Below are 21810 nucleotides of genomic sequence, written 5' to 3' on the forward strand. Positions count from 1 at the left end.
TGGGGGAAAGCAGTTGGAGACCTGGACACTCAAGAGGGAAGGACCTGCTCCTGCTCTCTTTTCTCTCTCGCTCCAGAAAAGCTGCTGTATTTCTGAAACTGCAGAGACTTGAATGAATCTACGTAGAAAACCTTTACAGACTGGAAACAGAAATCTGGAATGGAGAGCCTGGATTGAAGAAACATGCGCCAGAAACAACCATCTGAAACAAAGACTTTTATCCTTTTTTCTTATTTTTAATCCCCTTCTTCTCCCCGTTGTGTTTATCTGTCTTGTGTGTGTGTGTGTGTGTAGAGGGTAGGACGAGTTTAAGTCGGTGGGGGGGGTCTAGCAATTGATAATAGTTTTAAAAAATAAATTCAGAGGACCCAATTCACCAAAGGAAGGCAGAGTTCGACACGTCGTCAGGGGGAGGGGAGCTTGACTACGGGCGACGTGTTGACGTGTTTCCGGGCCAGCCGCCTCAACTGGTGCATGCGCAGAGCGTTTGCTCTCTTTCCTTTCCGTCGCCGCCATGGGTCGCATGCACGCTCCTGGGTAAGGGGTCCGGGTGCAGGAGGAGGCCAGCTAGGCCAGGCCCCACTCGATTTCGCGGCGGCGCCCCGGGGCGGGAAGCGGCTGGCACCGCCGTGTAGCACAGACGGCGTGAGGTTCGCTTCGCTCAGCCGCTATGGGTTAGTCGGCGTGGAAGCAGCAATGGTGCAGAATCGGGCGAACTGCGTAGCTCCCGGGCTGGAGTCATCACCTCCACCCCCAATCCATTCTACCAGGGGCAGCTGAGCATCATCTGCCCGGAGGACGCATCCGCCTCTCCCACTAACTGCAGCCACGTTGGTGCAAGGCCTCGGGTCGGGGCCTGACCGTTAGCCGCTGCAACACGCGGGCCCGCAATTGAATTTATGCCCCACCTCCCAGCATGTGCTCCACGCAGCTCCACTGGACATAGCTCCTCTTCGACCCATTTGCTGCTAATGCAGAAGCGTGGATGATCGATGTTTTAAATAAACGATACTGGGATTAGTCAGCCGGGCAGGCGGCCTCCATTTTCTGTTCCACTAAAATTCTTGCAGAGAGCCGAGTGTTATCGTGATATTAGATTCAGCTACTTATTATATTTCTATTTTGCTTCTTTGCAGCAAGGGCTTGTCCCAGTCAGCTTTACCCTACCGACGCAGTGTGCCCACAGTAAGTCAATTGATTTTCTCCTTCCGTAACATGAGCTGGTAGACTTGGTTTTACAAAAGGGATGTCCTATTTGACAAAGGTTTTTCAAGGATGTAACCAGTCGATAGATGTAGGATAGTTAGAATTCAGTTGTGTGCCAGACAAATGTTTGGCACACAAGATAAGGACCCAAAGGGTTGGCGATTATATAGAATCCCTGCAGTGCAAAAGGAGGCCATTCGGCACATCAAGTGTGCACCAGCCCTTGGAAAGAGCACCCTACTTAATCCCACGTATCCACCCTATCCCCATAACCTGGTAACCCCACCCAACCTTATGGACACTATGGGACAATTTATCATGGACAGTCCACTGGGGGAATGTACAAACTCCGCAGTCACCAATTGATCCTGGGTCGCTGGTGCTGTGAAGCAACAGTGCTAACCACTACCACCGTGCTGCCATATTAGCATTGGGTGACTACCTGTGTAGCGTGACAGAGAAGGGATCAGGTTTTTTTTTAAAAATTCATTTTTTCCAATTAAGGGGCAATTTAGCGTGCCCAATCCACCTACCCTGCACATCTTTGGGTTGTGGGGGTGAAACTCCCACAAACATTGGGAGAATGTGCAAACTGAGGTCCCAGGGCCTGGATCGAACCTTGGGACCTCAGTGCCGTGCAGCAGCAGTGCTAACCACTGTGCCACCATGCTGCCGAGAAGGGATCAAGTTGACCTGTGGAGCATGACGGTGAAGGGATCCAGTTGACCGGTGAAGTGCTGCAGGCATCAGTCAGTGCTGGGCGCTCAACTATTTATAATCTATATTAGTGACTTGGATGGGGGTAGCATGGCGCAGTGGTTAGCGGCCTCATGGCACCGAGGACCCGGGTTCGACCCTGATACTGTCCGTGTGGAGTTTACACATTCTCCCCAAGAAACAAAAGTGACTTGGATGGGGAGATAGTGATAAATCTTAAGTTTGCTGATGGTATTTGACTATGTTGGAATTCAAGCTCTTTGGAGCACAAAGGCTACAAAGAGCTGTAGACAGTTTAAATGATTAGGTAAGACTGGATAGGGTATAACTTGTGAAATAATAAAGCAGAATATTTTTTTAAAGATCTGAAATTCATAAATGTTGGCATTCCGAGAGATTTGGGTATGCTTGTGCAAGGAATAAAAAAGCTGGCATGCAGGCACAACAAGAATTATATACCCCAGAGGTTTGTGCAGTTTTTGAGGCTGAAGTAGACAACTTTTTGGTGTCTGAGAATTGGAAGGGATGTTTGAAGTGGGTGGGAAAGTGAAATCAAAGCCCATGATCAACAATTGTCATACTGTATGGTGCGGCTGAGGGCTATATGATCTGTTCTTATGGCTTGCGAACAAATGATTGACAGGAAATAAATAAAATGCACCTGTATGGCCATCCACCAAAACCGTGCCCGTTTAAACTGCAAATTACTGCTGACGCTGGAATCTGATACTAAAGTGAAAATGCTGGAAATCTCAGTCGGTCTGGCAGCATCTGTAGGAAGAGAAAAGAGCTAATGTTTCGAGTCCAGATGTCCCTTTGTCAAATCTAAAAAGCATAACAAGTGGGAAATATTTATACTATGGGGTGAGAGAATCAAAGATGTCCACAGGTGCTGTGTATACCAACATTTTCTACTTTTAACCCCACATAATTGTGATGTCTAATTCATCAGAAAATAATCCAAAAGCTATCGGAGAGAGAAGAAAGGGCAGATTAAGAACCCAAGCCAATTTTGCGGTGTTGGTGGATTCCTGTGCATGACAAATTTTGCACTGTAGAATTTTAAATCCTGTCCGATAGACAGATGGAAATGGGCAATTAAACCTAAACGGGGCACATGTAGAAAACAGTGGAATAAGAGGGCATGAGTAGTTAAAATTTAGTTGTTGGTCTCTTGGAGGTAAAATTATTGTTGGATGTAAGGAAATGGCAGAGATGTTTCTCAAAACTGTTCTTGCCTTCACTGCAGAAGACCAAAATTACACATCAGAGGTAACAAAGGGGCTTTTTAGTGACGGTCTTGAGGAAATATTTGTGGAAGATATTTTGCAGAGATGTAAGGGGGTTAAAATTGGCAAATCCCTGGACCTGCTAACCTATATCCAAGTGTGTACAAGAGCTGCAGAGAAAGTGGATTTTTAAAAATTGTCTAGATTTTTAGCAAGGTCCCAATTGATTAACAAATGTAAAACCAGTATTCAAGAAAGGAGTGAGAGAAAATGCAATTAGATGCCAGTTAACCTGACGTCAGCTGCCTGATACTGTTGGAATCTTATATTGAAGTCTTAAAGCAATTCAAACAATTGTAGTGTGGTTAGACAAAGTCGGCATGGTTTTTACGTGAGGAAAATAAGGTTGGTCATTTCTGTTGAGCATGTAACTGGCTGGTTTGATAAAGGGGAACCGGTAGATGTAGCAAGTCTGGATTTTCAGAAGACATTCTGCAAGATGCCAAACAAAAGGTTAATCCACTAGTTTTGGGTTCGTAGTGTTGGAACAATATGTTAACATGGGTGGAACATTGGTTAACTTTGGCAGCACTGTAGCATTGTGGTTAGCACTATGGCTAGGGTCCCAGGTTCAATTCCCAGCTTGGATCACTGTCTGTGCGGAGTCTGCACTTTCTCCCCGTGTCTGCGTAGGTTTCCTCCCACAAGTCCAGAAAGATGTGCGATGAAGTAATTTGGACATTCTGAATTCTCCCTCTACCCGAACAGGCACTGGAATGTGACGACTAGGCTTTTCACAGTAACTTCATTGCAATGTTAATGTAATCCTACTTGTGACAATAAAGGTTTTTTTTTAAAGTAGGCGCACGGTGGAGCAGTGGTTAGCACTGCTGCCTCGTGGTGCCGAGGACCTGGGTTCGATCCGGGCCCTGGCTCTGTCCGTGTGGAGTTTGCCCATTTTCTGTGTCTGCGTGGGTCTCACCCCCACAATCCCAAAGATGTGCATGGTAGGTGGATTGGCCATGCTTAATTTTGGGGAGGGTGGAAATGAATTGGGAACTCTAAATTTATTATTTAATCTTTAAAAGTAGGGCAACATGGGGCATTTTCAAATTGGCCAGCTGTAATTTGAGTACTGCAAGGGATGTTGCTGAGGCTTCAAGTCTACATTGGTAACTTAGACAGCGGACCCCAGGTTAGTCAGTCTACCGTTATTGATGGCACAACATTCACCAAGTAGGACTTGTGAACAGAGACATGCTGAAAAGAGTTAGAAGCAGGTTAAGTAAATGGACACCAAGGTGGTTAGTTGCATTGTAACCTTGGGTGTGTGTGAGGTTATTTACTTCTGGTAAAAATAGGTGAACAATATTTTTTTTAAGATGGTAAATTTGAGTGTGTTAATGCTCAGAAGAGGAAGTTGTTGTATTGTCTAAGGAACACAGTTAATATGCAGGTATAGCAAGCAATTGAAAAGACCAAGTGAATATTGTCTATTCAAAAGGAGATTGAGGTATAAGTGAATAATTCTTGCCACACAATGTGTACAACTTTGGTGAGACCACCAGGAAAATTGTGCAGTTTTAGTGTCCATATCTAAGGAAATGTACATGCATTGGAAGTGGTAAAGATTATCTTATGATGTGAGACTGAGTAAATTGAACCAATTCTCTCTGGAGTTCAGAAGAATGGAAAGTGATCTCAGTGCAACAGACAACATTCTGAAGGGGCTTGACAGGGAATCCACGATGTAGAAACATGGCCTCCGATGAGGGGTCTTTCATTTGGGACACAGAAGAGAAGAGATTTATTCACTCAGAAGGTTGTGCATCTTTGGAATCGTCTAGCCCAGAGGGATGTGGATGACTGCTGTATGTAGTAATCCAGGATCAGATCAATATATTTCTGGCAACTCAAGGGGTGGTGGATAGGAAAATGGCATTGAGGTAGGAGACAAGATGTGATCGTGTTGAATGGTGAAGCAGGCTGAAAGGGCCAAATAGTCGTGTGTTTTCAGACAAAAGTCCAAAAGTAGGAGTCAGTAGGTCTACCAAAAACCTGGTGGGTTTGAGTTAGAAAAGAGGGGCTATCATAGGTAATATAGATTTTCAAAAAAATTTTTTTACAGGGTGTGGGTGTCATTGGTTAGGTCAGCATTTATTGCCTATCTCTAGTTGCCCTTCAGAAGGTGATGATGAGTTGCCGTCTTGAACCACCGCAGTCCTTGAGGTGTAGGTACACCCACTGCTGTTAGAGAGGGAGTTCCAGGATGTTGCCCCAGCGACAGTGAAGAATCGATTGTTTTTCCTAGTCAGGATGGTGAGTGACGCAGAAGGGACCTCCAGTTGGTGGGGTTCCCAGATATCTGCTGCTCTTGTCCTGGATGATGGTGGTCGTGGGTTTGGAAGGTGCTGTCTGAGGAACCTTGGTGTGTTACTGCAGTGCATCTTGTAGATGGTACATCCGGCTGCCACTGTTCATCGTTGGTGGAGGGTTTGAATATTTGGGGAAAAGTTGAAAGTAAGAGGTATTTGCTGGAAAGAATATTTTGCTGGACGCAAGATCACATCTTGCCAACAGTCTGTTCAACCTGTGACAGAGTTAGTAAGGGCATCAAGTCCAGTGTGGGTCAAATGCCGTTGTATTGCCCTTCCACTGGTTGCTGAATTGCAGAGGAGCGGAGGATTTAAAAAAAAAAAAAAGTATTCAAATTTTCACAAAATATTAACAACAAAATACAGAAAGAAAAGACCCCCCCCCCCCCCAAACCACCGTATACATAAATACAAAATTAACAGCCATCATCAACACAAAAGCAAATATACACGTCCACTCAAGAAAAACAAAACAACCCCCCCCCCCCCCCCCCCCCCCCCCCCCCCCCCCCCCGGGTAGCTGCTGCTGACCATCTTCTAACGCTCTGCCAGGAAGTCTAGGAACGGTTGCCACCGCCTGAAGAACCCTTGCACCGATCCCCTTAAGGCAAATTTCACCCCCTCCAATTTAATAAACCCCACCATATCGTTGATCCAGGATTCCACGGTTGGGGGCCTCGCATCCCTCCACTGAAGAAGAATCCTTCGCTGGGCTACCAGGGACGCAAAGGCCAGAATACCAGCCTCTTTCGCCTCCTGCACTCCCAGCTCCTCTGCCACCCCAAATAATGCGAGCCCCCAGCCCAGCTTGACCCTGGAACCTACCACCATCGACACTGTTCTCACTACCCCCTTCCAAAAGTCCTCCAGTGCTGGGCACGCCCAGAACACGTGGGTGTGGTTTGTTGAGCTCCCTGAGCACCTAACACACCTGTACTCACACCCAAAGGACCGGCGTATCCTTGCCCCGGTCATGTGAGCCCTATGTAGCACCTTAAATTGTATGAGGCTGAGCCTCGCACAAGAGGAGGAAGAGTTCGCTCTCCCCAGGGCATCCGCCCACGTCCCCTCGTCAATCTCCTCACAACTCCTCCTCCCACTTACCCTTTAGCTCCTCCACCGGGGCCTGCTGCTCCTCCTGCATCACCTGATACGTTGCCGAGATCCTCCCCTCTCCAACCCCCCCCCCCCCCCCCCCCCCCCCAAACAGCACCATGTCCTGGACCCTGCGTGGCGGTAACAGTAGGAACTCCACCATCTGCCGCCGAACAAATGCCCGTACCTGTATATATCTCAATGTTCCCCGGGGGGAGCCCGAACTTCTCCTCCAGCTCACCCAGGCTCGTGAACATCCCATCCACAAACGGGCCCCCCATCCTTCTAATACCAACCCTCTGCCAGCTCAGAAACCCTCCGACCATCCTCCCGGGGACAAACCAGTGGTTCCCCTGAATCAGGGACCACACCGAGGCCCCCACCTCCCCCCTGTGACGTCTCCATTGCCCCCAAAGTTTGATGGTAACAGCTACCACCGGGCTCGTGGTATACCTCGTTGGAGGAAGCGGAATCGGCGCCGTCACCAGCGCCTCCAGGCTCGTGCTCACACGGGACGCTATCTCCAGCCTCTTCCATGCCTCCCCCTCCATCACCCACTTACGCACCATCGCCACGTTGGTGGCCCAATAATACCCACAGAGGTTAGGCAGCGCCAACCCCCCCTATCCCTGCACTGCTCCAGGAACACCCTTCTCGCCCTCTGGGTCTTCTGCGCCCACACAACCCCATAATACTCCTATTAACCCGCCTGACGAAGGCCTTGGGGATCAGGAACAAAAATCTCGGGAGCAGTGTCATTTTAACTGACTGCACCCTACCCGCCAGGGAGAGTGGCAGCACGTCCCATCTCTTAAACCCCTCCTCCATTTGCTCCACCAGTCTCGTGAAGTTAAACTTATGCAGGGCCCCCCAGGTACCTGAAACTCCTCTCCGCCCTTTTTAGTGGGAGCTCGCCAATCCCCCTCTCCTGGTCCCCTGGGTGAACAACCAACAACTCGCTCTTCCCCATATTGAGCTTATACCCAGAGAAATCCCCAAACTCCCTAAGGATCCTCATTACCTCTGGCATTCCGCCCCACTGGGTCCACCACATATAACAGCAAATCGTCCGCATAGAGCGCCACCCAATGTTCCTCCACACCCCGCACCAGCCCCCTCCAATTCCTCAACTCCCTCAATGCCATGGCCAGGGGTTCAGTCGCCAGCGCAAAGAGCAGGGGGGGCAGGGGACACCCCTGCCTCGTCCCCCAGTGTAACCGAAAATACTCTGACCTCCTTCTGTTCATGGCCACACTCGCCACCGGGGCTTCATACAGCAACTTAACCCACCTGACAAACCCCTCCCCAAACCCAAACCTTTTCAGCACCTCCCACAGGTACCCCCACTCTACCCTATCAAAGGCCTTCTCCGCATCCATCGCCGCCACTATCTCCGCCTCCCGTTCCACCGCCGGCATCATTATAACATTCAAGAGCCTCCGTACATTCGTATTCAGCTGTCTCCCTTTCACGAACCCAGTCCCCTATCCTCGTGGCTAAACTCTTCACCAACAACTTTGCATCTACATTTAGGAGTGAGATCGGCCTGTGTGACCCACATTGCAGGGGATCCTTGTTCCGCTTCAGGATCAAGGAGATCAGCGCCTGAAACATCGTCGGGGGCAAAGCCCCTCCTTCCCTTGCCTCGTTAAAGGTCCTTACCAACAGTGGGCCCAGCAGGTCTGCATACTTCTTATAAAATTCGACCGGGAACCCACCTGGCCCCGGTGCCTTCCCCGCCTGCATGCTTCCTATCCCTTTGACCAATTCCTCCAACCCAACCAATGCCCCCAGCCCTGTCACCTGCCCCTCCTCCACCCTTGGGAATCTCAACCGGTCCAGAAAGCGACCCATCCCTACCTCCTCTAGTGGGGGCTTCAGACCGATAACAGTTCCTCGGAGAATTCCCTGAAGACCCCATTGATACCCATCCCACTTTGCACCATGCTCCCTCTCCATCCTTAACTCCCCCGATCTCCTTAGCTGCCTCTTGCTTCTGAAGCTGGTGCGCCAGCATTCGGCTCGCCTTTTCTCCATGTTCATATACCGCCCCCTGGGCCTTCCTCCACTGCGCCTCCACCTCCCTGGTGGTCAACAGATCGGATTCGGCCTGGAGGCTGCACCACTCCCTAAGCAATCTGTCCTCCGGGACCTCCGCGTGCCTCTTGTCCACCCTCACCATCTCCCCCACCAGCCTCTCTCTCTTCTCCCTCTCCTTATGGGCCCGAATAGAGATCAGCTCTCCCCTGACATCAGCTCTCCCCTGACCACTGTCTTCAGCGCCTCCCAGACCACCTCCACTTGAACCTCCCCATTGTCATTAGCCTCCAGGTACCTCTCTATGCACCCTCGGACCCGCCCGCTCACCACCTCGTCTGCCAGCAACCCCACCTCTAAGCGCCACAGCGGCCGCTGGTCCCTCTCCTCCCCCAGCTACCCAATGCGGAGCGTGATCGGAGATGGCTATCGCCGAGTACTCCGTATCTTCCACTCTGAATCAGCGCCCTACTCATAACAAAGAAGTCAATCCGGGAATATGCCTTGTGGACATGGGAGAAGAATGAGAATTCCCTGGCCTCGCAAACCTCCATGGGCCCACCCCTCCCATCTGGTCCATGAACCCCCTGAGCACCTTGGCTGCCGCCGGCCTCCTATCCAACCTAGATATGGAGCGATCTAGCGCAGGGGTCCAGCACCGTATTGAAATCCCCCCCCCCCCCCAACATACTCCGCATGAAGCCCGCATCGTCCCAATTCGGGGCGTATACATTGACCAACCCCACCCGCTCCCCCTGCAGCTTGCCACTTACCATCACATACCTACCGCCATTGTCTGCCGCGATGCGCGACGCCTCAAATGATACACTCTTCCCCACCAAGATCGCCATCGCCACACACACCACACACCCCCCCCCCACCCCCGATTTTTTTTTTTTTTTTGACATCCAACCCCGAATGAAACACCTGGCCTACCCACCCCTTTCTCAACCTTACCTGATCCGCCACCCTCGGGGACTCAAAATAATGATGTCGGTCCTTGTAGGTGACCCACAGACGTGCCGGCTGCAGCATGCCGAACTTCACCCCCCCCACCCCCCCCCCCCCCCCCCCTCGCTCGATTGTACCCGGCCGTCCTCTTTGCCACCTCCGCGCTCCAATCTCCGGACCTCCGTGTTCTCCCACCTGCTGCTTCACTCCTTCTTGGCCCACCTTAGCACGCACTCCCGATCAGCAAACCGGTGGAACCGCACCAGCACCGCCCGTGGCGGCTCGTTGGGCTTGGGCCTCCTCGCCAGGATTCGGTGGGCTCCCTCCAGCTACAGGGGCCCCTGGAAGGACCCCGCTCCCATCAGCGAATTCAGCATGGTGACCACATAAGCCCCCACGTCCGACCCCTCCGGGAGGCCCAGGATCCGCAGATTCTTCCTCCTCGACCGGTTCTCCCATCTCCTCGAACCTCTCCTGCCATTTTATATGGAGCGCCTTCTGCGCCTCCACCTCACCGCCAGGCCTAGGATCTCACCTTTGTTCTCGGAGACCTTTTGCTGGACCTCCCGGATCGCTGCCCTTTGTACCGTCTGGGTCTCCACCAACTTATCGATTGACGCCTTCATCGGCTCCTGCAGATCTGCTTTGAGCTCCCTAAAGCAGCGCTGAAGAAACTCCTGCTGCTCCTGCGCCCACTGCATCGACACTGCCTTATCTCCACCTGCCGCCATCTTGGTCTTCCTCCCTCGCACCTTCTTTTGCTTCACTGCCACTTTTTTGATTGCTCCACTCCTGGTCCAAGCCATACACTATTGAGGGAATGTTGCCATCTCCTTCCCACGCCGGGAAACGTCGAGCAAGTGCCATTACGGGCTCTAAAAAGAGCCCAAAAGTCCGTTTCTAGCGGGAGGTGCGGAACGTGCGACTTAGCTCTGCATAGCCGCAACCGGAAGTCTAGAGAGGAGTTTATGATTGACTTACAAATGCTGTAGAGGGATCTGGAAGCCTGAAGATCAATGACTCATGGTGCAGTTTGTAACTGGGTTGGGATGTTTCATCACTATGATGGGTGGGAGGGAGGATACCGTCGGAGGTCCAGTTAGTGAAAGATGGTCATAGAGTTGGAAAGGCAGTGTTTTCAAGCACACAAGAACCAAGAGACGTTGGAGGTGGGCCAGTTGTTGGGATAAAGATTTGGATAGGAAGATGACCCGGGGGGAGGAAACCAATTATTTTTTTCAATTAAGGGGCAATTTAGTGTGGCCAGTCCACATACCCTGCATACCTTTGGGTTGTGGGAGTGGGGTGAGACCCATGCGGACAAGGGGAGAATATACAAACTCCACACGGACAGCGACCCAGAGCCGGGATCGAACCTGGGACCTCGGTGCCGTGAGGCAGCAATGCTAACAACTGTGCCACTGCTGCGCGAGGAAACCAATTATAATGTCAAGTCAGCATTTAGTGGATAATTTTTGAAGGGTCATTGACCAATCTGATTTCTGTCCTGCTGACCTTATTTCCTTTTTTAAAAATTTAGGGGTGTTCAATATCTGCAACCTGTCAAATCCACGGTGTTTTCCATATTTTCTTCCTGGCTGGTTATGGTTGATCTGTTTAAATTTACTTGTTTTTCAAAGCGTGTAATTGAGCTTGCATAATTTTTTTGCACGCTTTTGTCATGTAAATGAAATGTAAGAATAGCTTAAATTGGAAAATCGTCGCTTTAATTCTGCATTTAATTATATCTACTTCTCTCCCGCCCCCAATCCTAGTGGCTTAAGCTAACATCGGATGATGTAAAAGAACAGATTTACAAACTGGCAAAGAAGGGCCTCACCCCATCACAGATCGGTGAGTGTACAATTTTAAACAGTGGCATAGAATTTGCAGCATCCAAGCAGGTCAATATCTCTGAATACAGAAGCAAAATACTTCAGACCGGAAAGAAAGACCTTATGCAGGACATACTCAGGTCAGGAGAAACACACATCTGAAGGGTCACGACCTGAAATGTTAACTGTTTTTCTTCTTCACAGTTTTACGGTGTTTTTTCTGTTTTAAAAAAAATACATATAGGACTTTGACTTTTCAATGGAAGTGAGTGCATAAACAAAGTTATGCTCAGCTTCTTGTAAATCGCTGATTATGCAGGTCAGAAATCAGGTTGGTCAGTGTCCCTTCAGACCTATACACTAAATGCTGGTTCTGAGTTTGTGTTTTGTTAATTTCTTTAGAAAGAATGTCACTGTCTTTGAGGGTGTAGAGGAGATTTCCTAAAATGGTGCCAGGCTTCAGTGAGATTACAGAAGTTGGGATTTTCTTGGAGCAGAGAAGATATTAATGGTGCTCGTCATTGAGAGATTTTGATAAGCGGACATGGGAGAAATCTTTCTCTCTCTGGGCTGTGGTTGGGCTGCTGGCAGCGTTGATAACCGGAGGATGTGCATTTAAGTGAGCAATGCATGATGGGCTGGTCAAGTAGATCTAATGACTTTCAGAAAGGAGTTGGCAAATGCTAGAAATTGAAAAATTGCAGGGATATTAAAAGAACAAAGCGGCATGTCCCTTGATTTAGCTGTACAGTGCAATAAATATCAGCTGAAATGCTGGTTGTGCTTTTTTTAAACCAGTTTCCAGTAAAGGCCCGTGACGAGTAAAATTTACAATTGTGTTGTCTGACTTGAGGAGCGTTCAAACTTTCATGTTCTGAATGTGTGTGAACCTGGTACCTGAAACATTTAAACCCATGACTTCTTGCTGTCAGTTCTGCCAAGAGTATGATGCTCATTGTTTCTTATTTCAGTTGTACATTATACTGTGTGTCAGTCCCTTAAGGGTTTTAAATTTGTTTGTTTTGCCAATTTTCTCTTCCGTTCCTGTGGAAATGCTGTTTGCTAGCTGGGATTGTTTTGCAGCTTTCCTCTGACTGCTAACCCACTGAACTATTTAGTGTTGGCAGGGTATTTGGGGCAGGTTATTAGATCAGCTCACCTAATATTGATTTTAGACAGTAAATTTCAAATGATTTCTTATTGACGAATTTAAAGCTGTACCTCCTTAAAACGTGGTTTATTTTTAACCGTTAGAATCTAAATGGGAAACGTAAATTTCTGTGTCTTGGTTGTGTACGTAAATACTTTCTGTGCACTTTGATCTAGTTTCATGGAGCATTGTTGTACTGTTTCAAAGGCTTTCTTGGCTGTGGTTTAGTGATTTGCTCACAATGATGCATGTTTTTCCAACCATTCGCAGTTTCCTCCAGAATGGACTGGTCCACGTGTTGGTTTGACCTTCCTTGGATGTCTGAGTGAGCATTTGAGTTACTGGCCACAGTTTTGTCAGGAATGAGAATATATATTCTGGATTTTTGGAATTGCAATTCTGGATAAATTGGGAAGGATTGTCTTTCAATTTGAAATTGGTTAAATTAGAATTCTAAAACCTGTCTTTCAGGTGTAATCCTTAGGGATTCCCATGGTGTTGCCCAGGTGCGTTTTGTTACTGGGAACAAGATTCTCAGGATTCTGAAGTCAAAGGGACTTGCTCCAGACCTTCCAGAGGATTTATATCATTTGATCAAGACTGCCGTGGCTGTCCGCAAACACTTGGAGAGGAACAGGAAGGTTAGTATGGTGTTCAGAATCCAGTTGCATTTCATTCAACACAAGCATTGTCAAACTTTTTTTTTTACTGCCAGTGTAACAATGGAAGTTCTCATCAATTTAATTTTTGTTGATTGTAGTTTGGGAGAGTGACTCTGCAACAGCGCACCCTCTAATAAGGCATTGGTACTGGCAGATGTTATTCTGTGCATCTGTGGATTTCAGAAGTTGCTGTATGTTTCAGTGAAGGAATGATGGCCAACTACTCAGTTTCACTGTTGTGTTCAATGTAAAGTCTGTGCCATTATGATTTTTGTGGCCTTCTGATGGAAAGTGGATGTAAACTGGCAAGTCTTGTTGCAAATTATTTGGTTATGGCAGAATCTGGGCCAGAAAGGCAGTTTAAGAGTAACTGGGTTTACTGGGTGCATGTTGGAGTAAGAATGGGATGGATAGGCTTTATTAAACCAAGTTTCACATTTCAAGTTTATACTGTGAAACATTGAAGTTTGTGTATTGTCTACTTGTTGAATTTTATTTAATTCTAATGCATTCTTAAAGTTACACGCCAAGTTTTGGTGATAAAGATCAGCTTCCATTGTCTTTAATGGAGGTTAGCTCACAATGATGATCGTTTTATCCACCATTCGCAGTTTCCTCCAGAAAGGGGTTTCTCCCTAATGTTGGTAAATCCTTCCTTGGATGTCTGAGTGAGCTATATGGCTATTTTTGCCGTCAGTTTCCGGAACCTATGGTGGTTCAACCAGCTGGTAATTAAGGGGTTGCCTGTTTAAAAAGTGCATATAAATGGTTCACACTCAGTCTGGACAATTCCATATTTACACTGCAGGATAAAGATGCCAAATTCCGTTTGATTCTTATTGAAAGCAGAATCCACAGGCTGGCTCGTTACTACAAGTCCAAGAGGGTGCTTCCACCCAACTGGAAATAGTGAGTATTTAATGGATACTGTATTATGTGACACTACTAACCAAATTGAGCATGTTAAAATGGACTGGCCTGCAATATGTGCTTTTGTGTTTAGCTCACAAGGATGACTGTTTTGTCCAACCATTCGCAGTTTCTTCCAGAAAGATTTACTCTTCATGTTGGCAAACCCTTCCTTGGATGTCTGAGTGAACTACACACAGTAAGATGAGGCCAAGTGTGGAAGTTGTTAAATACCAAGAGGTCAAAACTGCAGTAAGCCAAGAGGAATCGAATATAGAAAATGGAAGGATAAATTTTTTAAAACTAATTCGGGAAGCAAAAAAAAGCCATCACCAGTAAAATCAATGAATACCCATGGGTGTTTAAAAATACATAAAGAGCAAGGGGAAAGAATAGGATCAAGTTCGTCAACAAAATAACTCATGAAGGCAGAATGTTCTTATTTGCATCTATGTTTACAGAGTGCAATGAAGCAGATGTGTCACAGAATCCCGACAGTGCAGGAGGCGGCCATTCAGCCCATCGACCTGCACCGGTGCTCTGAAGGAGCTCCCTACCTAGGCCCATTTCTCTATCCCTGTAACCCCACCTAAACTTTGGATGTTAAATGACAATTTTGTATGGCCAATCAACCTAACTGCACCTCTTTGGACTGTGGGAGGAAACTGAGTACCCTGCGGAAACCCACGCAGGCACAAGGAGACCGTGCAAACTCCATACAGACAGCCACCCAAGGCTGGATTTGAACACTGGTCCCTGGCGCTGTGCGGCAGCAGTGCTCGCGCCGGTGCCATTAAAATGTCCTTTGATCTGGAAGTTTGTAGTTTGCAGGTGTGTGAAATATTATATTGGATAAACATAGTAAGAAGTCTTATAACACCAGGTTAAAGTTCAACAGGTTTATTTGGAGTCATTAGCTTTCAGAGCGCAGCTCCTTCATCAGATAGACTCACCAGATTCCAAATGAACCTGCTGAACTTTAACCTGGTGTTGTAAGGCTTCTTACTGAGCCCACCCCAGTCCATCGCTGGCATCTCCACATCATGGATAAACATAGTGAGTGAGATGTCAATTAAAGCTTTTCACATCTTGAACATGGGTAAGTTACAGGGCCCAGATGAGGTGTAACCCAGGCTGCTCTGGGAAGGAATAGTCGTAGCTCTGACCACCAACCCCTTCTAGCTCAGACCTGGTACTGGAAGACTGCTAACATTGTACTATTGTTTGGAAAAGGAGAAAGGGTTATCCCAAAAAGCTAAAGGCCAGTCAGCCTTACTGATGTTGATAAATATATTGAGGAAAATTAAAAGGTGGTATAAATTGACATTTAGTGATGCAGATTGATAATCAAACCTGTTATGGTTTTGTTAAAGAAAGGCGTGCCTGATTGTCTTGATTGAATATTTTGAGGAAGTAACAAGATTTGAAGTGGGTAGCATGTTTAATGTGGTCTACATGCATTTTAAAAAATATATATTTTTTATTCTCCTTTTTCACATTTTCTCCCAAATTTACACCCACCAACAATAAACAATAATCAGTAATAAATATGTCAATCCCCATATCAATAACAACGATCCCATCCTCCCACCAAACCCCAAACATTAGCCCGCATGTTCACACAAACAAATGACAAAGTAATTAGGGATCACTCCTAATCGCCATTAACACGCACAGCCCCACTCCTCCCAACTAATGTTCGATGTTATCCAGTTTTCGAAAGCGCATAATGAATAATGCCCATGAATTGCGGAACCCCTCCATCCTTCCCCTCAGTTCGAGCATAACCTTCTCTAGAGCCAAGAATTCCAACAGGTCCCCCTGCCACGCCAGGCCACAGAGTGGAGAGATTGCTCTCCAACCTATCAGGAACCACATTTCGGCGATCAACGAGCCGAAGGTTACAACATCTGTCTCCGCACCCGTTTCCACCCATGGCTGATCCAACACCCCGAATATGGCCTCCCGGGGGCCCAGGTCCACTTTCATGTGGACCACTTTAGAAATTACCCTAAAACCTCCTTCCAGTAATCCTCTAGCTTTGGACAGGATGAAAACATATGAATGTGATTAGCCCCCCCCCCCCCCCGGCAACGTTCTCACACATCTTCTACTCCTTCAAAGAATCTGCTCATCCTCGCCCTCGTGAGGTGTGCTCTGTATACCACCTTCACCTGTATCAGCCCCAACCTCGCGCACGAGGTGGAGGCATTCACTCTCCTGAGCACCTCACACCAGAACCTCCCCTCCATATCCTCTGCCAACTCTTCCTCCCACTTTGCTTTGACCCCGTCCAGTGGTGCCTTCTCCTCTTCCAAAATAGCTCCTTAACCCGCCGACACTACCCCTTTCTCCAGTCCCCCTGTCGTCAGCACCTCCTCCAGCAATGTGGAGGCCGGCTCCATCGGGAAGCTGTCTCCTTTCTGGCAAAATCTTGAACCTGCATGTATCTAAACATTTCCCCTGCTCCGGCCCATACTTCGCTTCCAGCTCCTTCAATCCTGCAAACCGACCCCTAAGAAACCAATCTTTTAGTGTCTTAATCCCCATTTCCTAAAATTTCCATCCCACTTCCTTGGCTCAAATCTGTGGTTCCCCCGAATCGGCATTTCCCTTGACCCTGCCCCCAACCCGAAGTGTTGGCGTAACTGCCTCCAAATTCTCAATGAAGCTATTTTAACCGGACTCCCGAGTATTTCCCCGGGGCTATCTGGAGCGGCGCTGTTCCTAGTGCTTTCAATCCCGACCCCCTGCACAAATCCTCCTCCATTCTGACCCACTGGGAATCAACCCCTCTGAACCAGCTCTGCACCTTCTCCACCTTTGCCACCCAGTAGTAATACATCCGGTTCGGAAAACCCAAACCCCCTGCCTGCCTTCCCCTCTGGAGCAGCACCTTTCTAACTCTGGCCACCTTCCCTCCCCATATAAACAAAGTAATCCTTCCCTCAATCTCTCTGAAAAAAGCCTTTGGCAGGAAAATCGGCAGTCATTGAAAAATAAACAGAAATTGCGGCAACACGTTCATTTTAACCGCCTGTACCTGACCTGCCAGTGACAGAGGGAGACCATCCCACCTTGCCAGATCAGCTTTCGCACTCCCCACCAAACTAGAAATGTTGTACCTGCGGAGCCCTCCCCACTCACGGGCAACCTGCACCCCCAGGTATCTAAAGCCTATGGAATGGCAGCCTCCCCACCCCTGTCCCCACTCCTGGCCAAGACCCCTCACAATACTCACTCTTGTCTAGATTTAGTTTGTACCCCGAGAAAGACCCAAACACTGAAGCAGCTCCAATATTTCCCCTATTGACACACTCTGCTCCAACACTTATAACAGCAAGTCATCGGGGTCTACATGCATTTTAAAGGTGTTCGTTCAGTGGCAAGAAGCAAAGGATTAGGTTTGTTCAGTGGCAAGAAGCAAAGGTTTATGGTCGACAAGTGATTTTGTTGCAAAGCTATTTCCTGTGGAGTTTGTGCACTATGAATGGCAGGATTCTGATACGTGGAGGAGCAACGGGGCTGAGGCACATGTCTGCAGATCCCTGAAGGTAACAGGACTGGTATATAAGTTGGCCGAGAAGGCAACTGAGATATTTCCTTCATGAGGCCTGGAATATATACAACCAGGGGAGGTTATGCTAAATTACATGAAACGCTAGATCAAAGAGCAAATTCTAAACCCATTACAGGAAGAACTCTAGATGGTACAGAAGAGTTAAGGAAATTGCTTGAGCATGGAAAACTTCAGCGACTAGGAAAGTTGGATAGGCTGTGTTTATTTGCAACAGAGTTGGCAGTGGGCAAATTTAATTAGTCGAGCTGCCTCGTGTGTGTATAGGACAAGATTTGTTGCCCTGGAGGTTAGAAACAGGAGGGCAGGGAATTGATTAAAAGTAATTGGTGAAAGGATTTGTGGTGGTGAGCAAATACTTCACCCAAAGGTTGGTGGGAGTCTGAAACTCTGCCTGAAAGCGGGTTAGAGATAGAGAAACATTTGAGCGTGCACTTGAGATGCCATAACCTACATGGCTTTAGACCAAGAATTGGATGGTAGATTAAACTCAACAGCGTTTTCTCTGCTCATGTGCGTACGTGTCTGGATGGTGATAAGTAGGGAGAGAATTTTGCATCTCTTGGATGAGCTTTGACATTTTTGTTTATGCAGTGGCCTAATCCTGTGTTTTTTCTCTTCACAGTGAATCCTCCACAGCTTCAGCACTGGTGGCCTAAAAAGTTTCTTCATTGAAATAAAAGCAACATGCTGAAGATGCCAGAAATCTGGGGGGCAAAATGCTGAATAACTCAGCGGGTGTGGCAGAATCTGTAGAGAGCGGAATAGTTAACATATCAAGTGGGTTTTCAACGCTTTAACTGATTTTCTCGCCACAGATGTTACCAGGCCTACTGTGTTTTTCCAGCATTGTTTTTATTTCCGGCTTCATTTGGATTTTTGGACCTGAAAAATAAAATGCTTATGTTGGTTACAGTTAGTCTGTCTAATTTTTTTTGATTCAATTTGAACTTGTGCTGTAAACAGCCCTGAAGCGATTGCAAGTACGCCAATTGCACAATTTAAGTTTGGCTCTGTCAAGTGATGTAACTTATTTGTTTAAGCCACTCTGCTTACAATATTTCATTTGCTTTTATGGCCTCTTGTACAGTTGTTAAAAGTTCTAGATACCCCCAGCATATTTTTTTATTACAAATTTAGTGTACCCAATTAATTTTTTCCCCCCAATAAAGGGACAATTTAGCATGGCCAATCCACCTAGCCACATCTTTTGGGTTGTGGGGGCAAAGCCCACGCAAACAATGTGCGAACTCCACGCAGACAGTGACCCAGAGCCGGGATTGAACCTGGGACCTCGGCGCTGTGCGGCTGCAGTGCTAATCCACTGCACCACCGTGTTGCCCCACCCCCAGCATGTGTGATGTATCTTGGATCTGAGTGCGTGAAACCAATAATGCAGCGAGATACTTGATATTTCCTGTGATTTTTCAAATGGACAACATTTCAACGAGACTGCGTTCCATATTGCATGTATGCAAAACTTCAGGTTAGAATTTCACAACAGGTTCCACATGTGGGAGATTTAGTCTGTTACTCTTATTTAGCCTCTAATTTGGACAGGAGCAACAATAATGCTTTGGCTAACAAGGTAAGAAGTCTTACAACACCAGGTTAAAGTCCAACAGGTTTGTTTCAACCACTAGCTTTTGGAGCTGCTCCTTCCTCTGGTCAATGAAGAGGTAGGTTTCAGAAACATAAATATATATATATATATATATATATATATATAGACAAAGTCAAAGATGCAAGACAATGCTTCGACTGTGAGCATTTGCAGGTAACCAAGTCTTTACAGATCCAGAGATAGGGATAACCCCAGGTTAAAGAGGAAGGAGCAGTGCTCCAAAAGCTAGTGTTTGAAGCAGACCTGTTGGACTTTAACCTGGTGTTGTAAGACTTATTACTGTGCTCACCCCAGTCCAATGCCGGCATATCCACATCTTGACTAACAAGGAAGTAGGTCATTTTTCCATTATTCATTGTCTTGGTGGTATATGGAAACCACAAATTTGAGAGTTTTAAGAATTAGGAAATATTGATGGGTGTAGTAAACCTGCAGGGGTAGGTCAAGTCTACACACGGCCAGCCGGGAGTTTTAAGTTGCGTGGCTGCTAGCCCCTCACCGGTCGCAGGATCGGTGAGGGGGCAGCGCTGACAGTGACCCAAGCCGGGAATCAAACCTAGGACCATGGTGCGGTGAAGCAACTGCTACTGTGCCGCCTGGGCACATGAACTCAGAAAATTGAACTTGTGTTAATTGGTCATTAAACCAATATTATGTAATGAGTTTATGGCTGGTTAATCAAATTAGTAGATTGCAAATCACTTGTTAAACTTTTGTTGCTATCAAAATCAACAGTGGAGTTCAATGTGACGTTTTGAAAACTTTTTTGCTACAATACATATTGGTAAGCAGTTAGAGGTTTACAGTGTAGAAACTGACCCTTTGGCCCACACCCCTCGATATCCATCTTTCCAATATAACTCAAATACTGAGGAAGCTAGTGATTCAAAACTATAAGACAGAAGCAGAATTAGGCCACTCGGCCCATTGAGTCTGCTCCGCCATTCAATCATGGCTGATATTTTTCTCATCTCCATTCTCCTGCCTTCTCCCCATAGCCCCTGATCCCCATATTAATCATCTCTGTCTTAAAGACACTCAGTGATTTGGCCTCCACAGCCATCTGCAGTAGAGTTTCACAGATTCACCACCCTCTGGCTGAATAAATTCCTCCTAATTGTTGTGAACTTCTGGAACCTTTGCAAGGCCAGCACATCTTTCCTTTGATAGGGGGCCCAAAACTGCTCACAATAATTCAAATGGGGTCTGACCAGAGCCTGATACAGCCTCAGAAGTACATCCCTGGTCTTGTATTCTAGCCCTTTTGACATGAATGCTAACATTGCATTTGCCTTCCTAACTGCTGACTGAACCTGCATGTTAACCTTAAGAGAATTGTGAACAAGGACTCCCAAGTCCCTTTGTGCTTCTGATCTCCTCATTTAGAAAATATTCTATGCCTCCATTTCTTCTTCCAAAGTGCATAACCTCACACTTTTTCACATTGTATTCCATCTGCCACTTACTTGGCCACTCTCCTAGCCTGTCCAAGTCCTGCAGCCTGCCTGCTTCCTCAATACTACTTGTCCCTCTACAGATCTTTGTATCATCTGCAAACTTTGTATCATATGTGGCACCTTGTCAAAGGCCTTCTGGAAATTAAATAAATCACGTCCACTTGTTCTCTTTTGTCTAACTTCCTTGTTACTTCCTCAAAAGGGCTCTTAACAGACTTGTCAGACACGGCCTCCCTTTGACTCAGTCCTATTTTATCATGCACTTCCCAAGTACTCTTTTTAAACAGCGGTGTTACATTAGCCACTTTCCAGTCCTCTGGGACCCCTTCATCTCCAGTGATTCCTGAAAGATCACCAATGCATCCACAATCTCTTCAGCTTTCTCTTTTAGATCCCTGGGGTGTGGTCCTTCCGGTCCAGGTGACTTATCCACCTTCGGACCTTTCAGTTTCCGCAGAACCTTCTCCTGAGTGATGCACTCGCCCCTGATTCTCCTGGAGCTCTGGCTTCCCACTGGTGCCTTCCACTGTGAAGACTGATGCAAAGTAACTATTCAGTTCATCTGCCATTTCTTTGTTTCCTATTATTACTTCTCCAGCCACATGTTCCAGTCGTCCAACGTCTATTTTTGCCTCTCTTACCTTTTATATATTGAAAAATTCTTCATATCTTTTTATGTTACTTGCTAGCTTGCACTCAGATTTCATCTTCTCTCCCCTAATTGCTTTTTTAGTTGTCCTCTGCTTGTTTTTAAAGGCTTTGCAATCCTCTGGCTTCTCACTAATCCTTTCCTCTTGGATGGATAAGGTGGATAAGTCACCAGGGGCTGGTTTAGCACAGGGCTAAATAGCTGGCTTTTAAAACGGACCAAGGCAGGCCTGCAGCACGGTTCAATTCCCGTACCAGCCTCCCCACACAAGTGCCGGAATGTGGTGACTAGGGGCTTTTCACAGTAACTTCATTTGAAGCCAACTTGTGACAATAAG

The 21810-nt window shown here is 47.1% G+C and overlaps 1 protein-coding gene and 3 non-coding genes across 5 annotated transcripts; all 4 read left to right on the plus strand.

The window, feature by feature from the left end:
• Window positions 1-417: 417 nt before the first annotated feature.
• Window positions 418-18656, plus strand: rps13 (ribosomal protein S13). Of its 2 annotated transcripts, none has more exons than XM_072466381.1 (6): window positions 418-537; window positions 1137-1185; window positions 11386-11464; window positions 13067-13236; window positions 14066-14166; window positions 18369-18656. In XM_072466381.1, exons 1-6 carry the CDS (start codon window positions 515-517, stop codon window positions 18400-18402), a joined length of 456 nt encoding a protein of 151 aa, XP_072322482.1. In that variant the 5' UTR covers window positions 418-514; the 3' UTR covers window positions 18403-18656. The 2 variants fall into 2 exon arrangements, with proteins under 2 accessions (XP_072322482.1, XP_072322481.1); XM_072466380.1 differs by having other exon boundaries at window positions 460-674.
• Window positions 12832-12924, plus strand: LOC140385009 (small nucleolar RNA SNORD14). Its single transcript, XR_011933272.1, has one exon. It is a non-coding gene; the product is annotated as a small nucleolar RNA SNORD14 (small nucleolar RNA).
• On the plus strand, window positions 13835-13929 carry LOC140385007 (small nucleolar RNA SNORD14). Its single transcript, XR_011933270.1, has one exon. It is a non-coding gene; the product is annotated as a small nucleolar RNA SNORD14 (small nucleolar RNA).
• On the plus strand, window positions 14262-14355 carry LOC140385011 (small nucleolar RNA SNORD14). The gene has a single exon (XR_011933274.1). It is a non-coding gene; the product is annotated as a small nucleolar RNA SNORD14 (small nucleolar RNA).
• Window positions 18657-21810: the final 3154 nt, after the last annotated feature.

This window comes from Scyliorhinus torazame, chromosome 10, assembly GCF_047496885.1.
Source record: "Scyliorhinus torazame isolate Kashiwa2021f chromosome 10, sScyTor2.1, whole genome shotgun sequence".
NCBI classification, from domain to species: Eukaryota; Metazoa; Chordata; class Chondrichthyes; order Carcharhiniformes; family Scyliorhinidae; genus Scyliorhinus; species Scyliorhinus torazame.

What these genes read in the sequence shown, in the direction of transcription:
- rps13 (XM_072466380.1), top strand. Translation starts at nt 475, where the DNA reads ATGCGCAGAGCGTTTGCTCTCTTTCCTTTCCGTCGCCGCCATGGGTCG. An exon ending in CCTCACCCCATCACAGATCG is followed by an intron (nt 11,465 to 13,066) that starts GTGAGTGTACAA and finishes CCTGTCTTTCAG; the next exon opens with GTGTAATCCTTAGGGATTCC. An exon ending in CTTCCACCCAACTGGAAATA is followed by an intron (nt 14,167 to 18,368) that starts GTGAGTATTTAA and finishes TTCTCTTCACAG; the next exon opens with TGAATCCTCCACAGCTTCAG.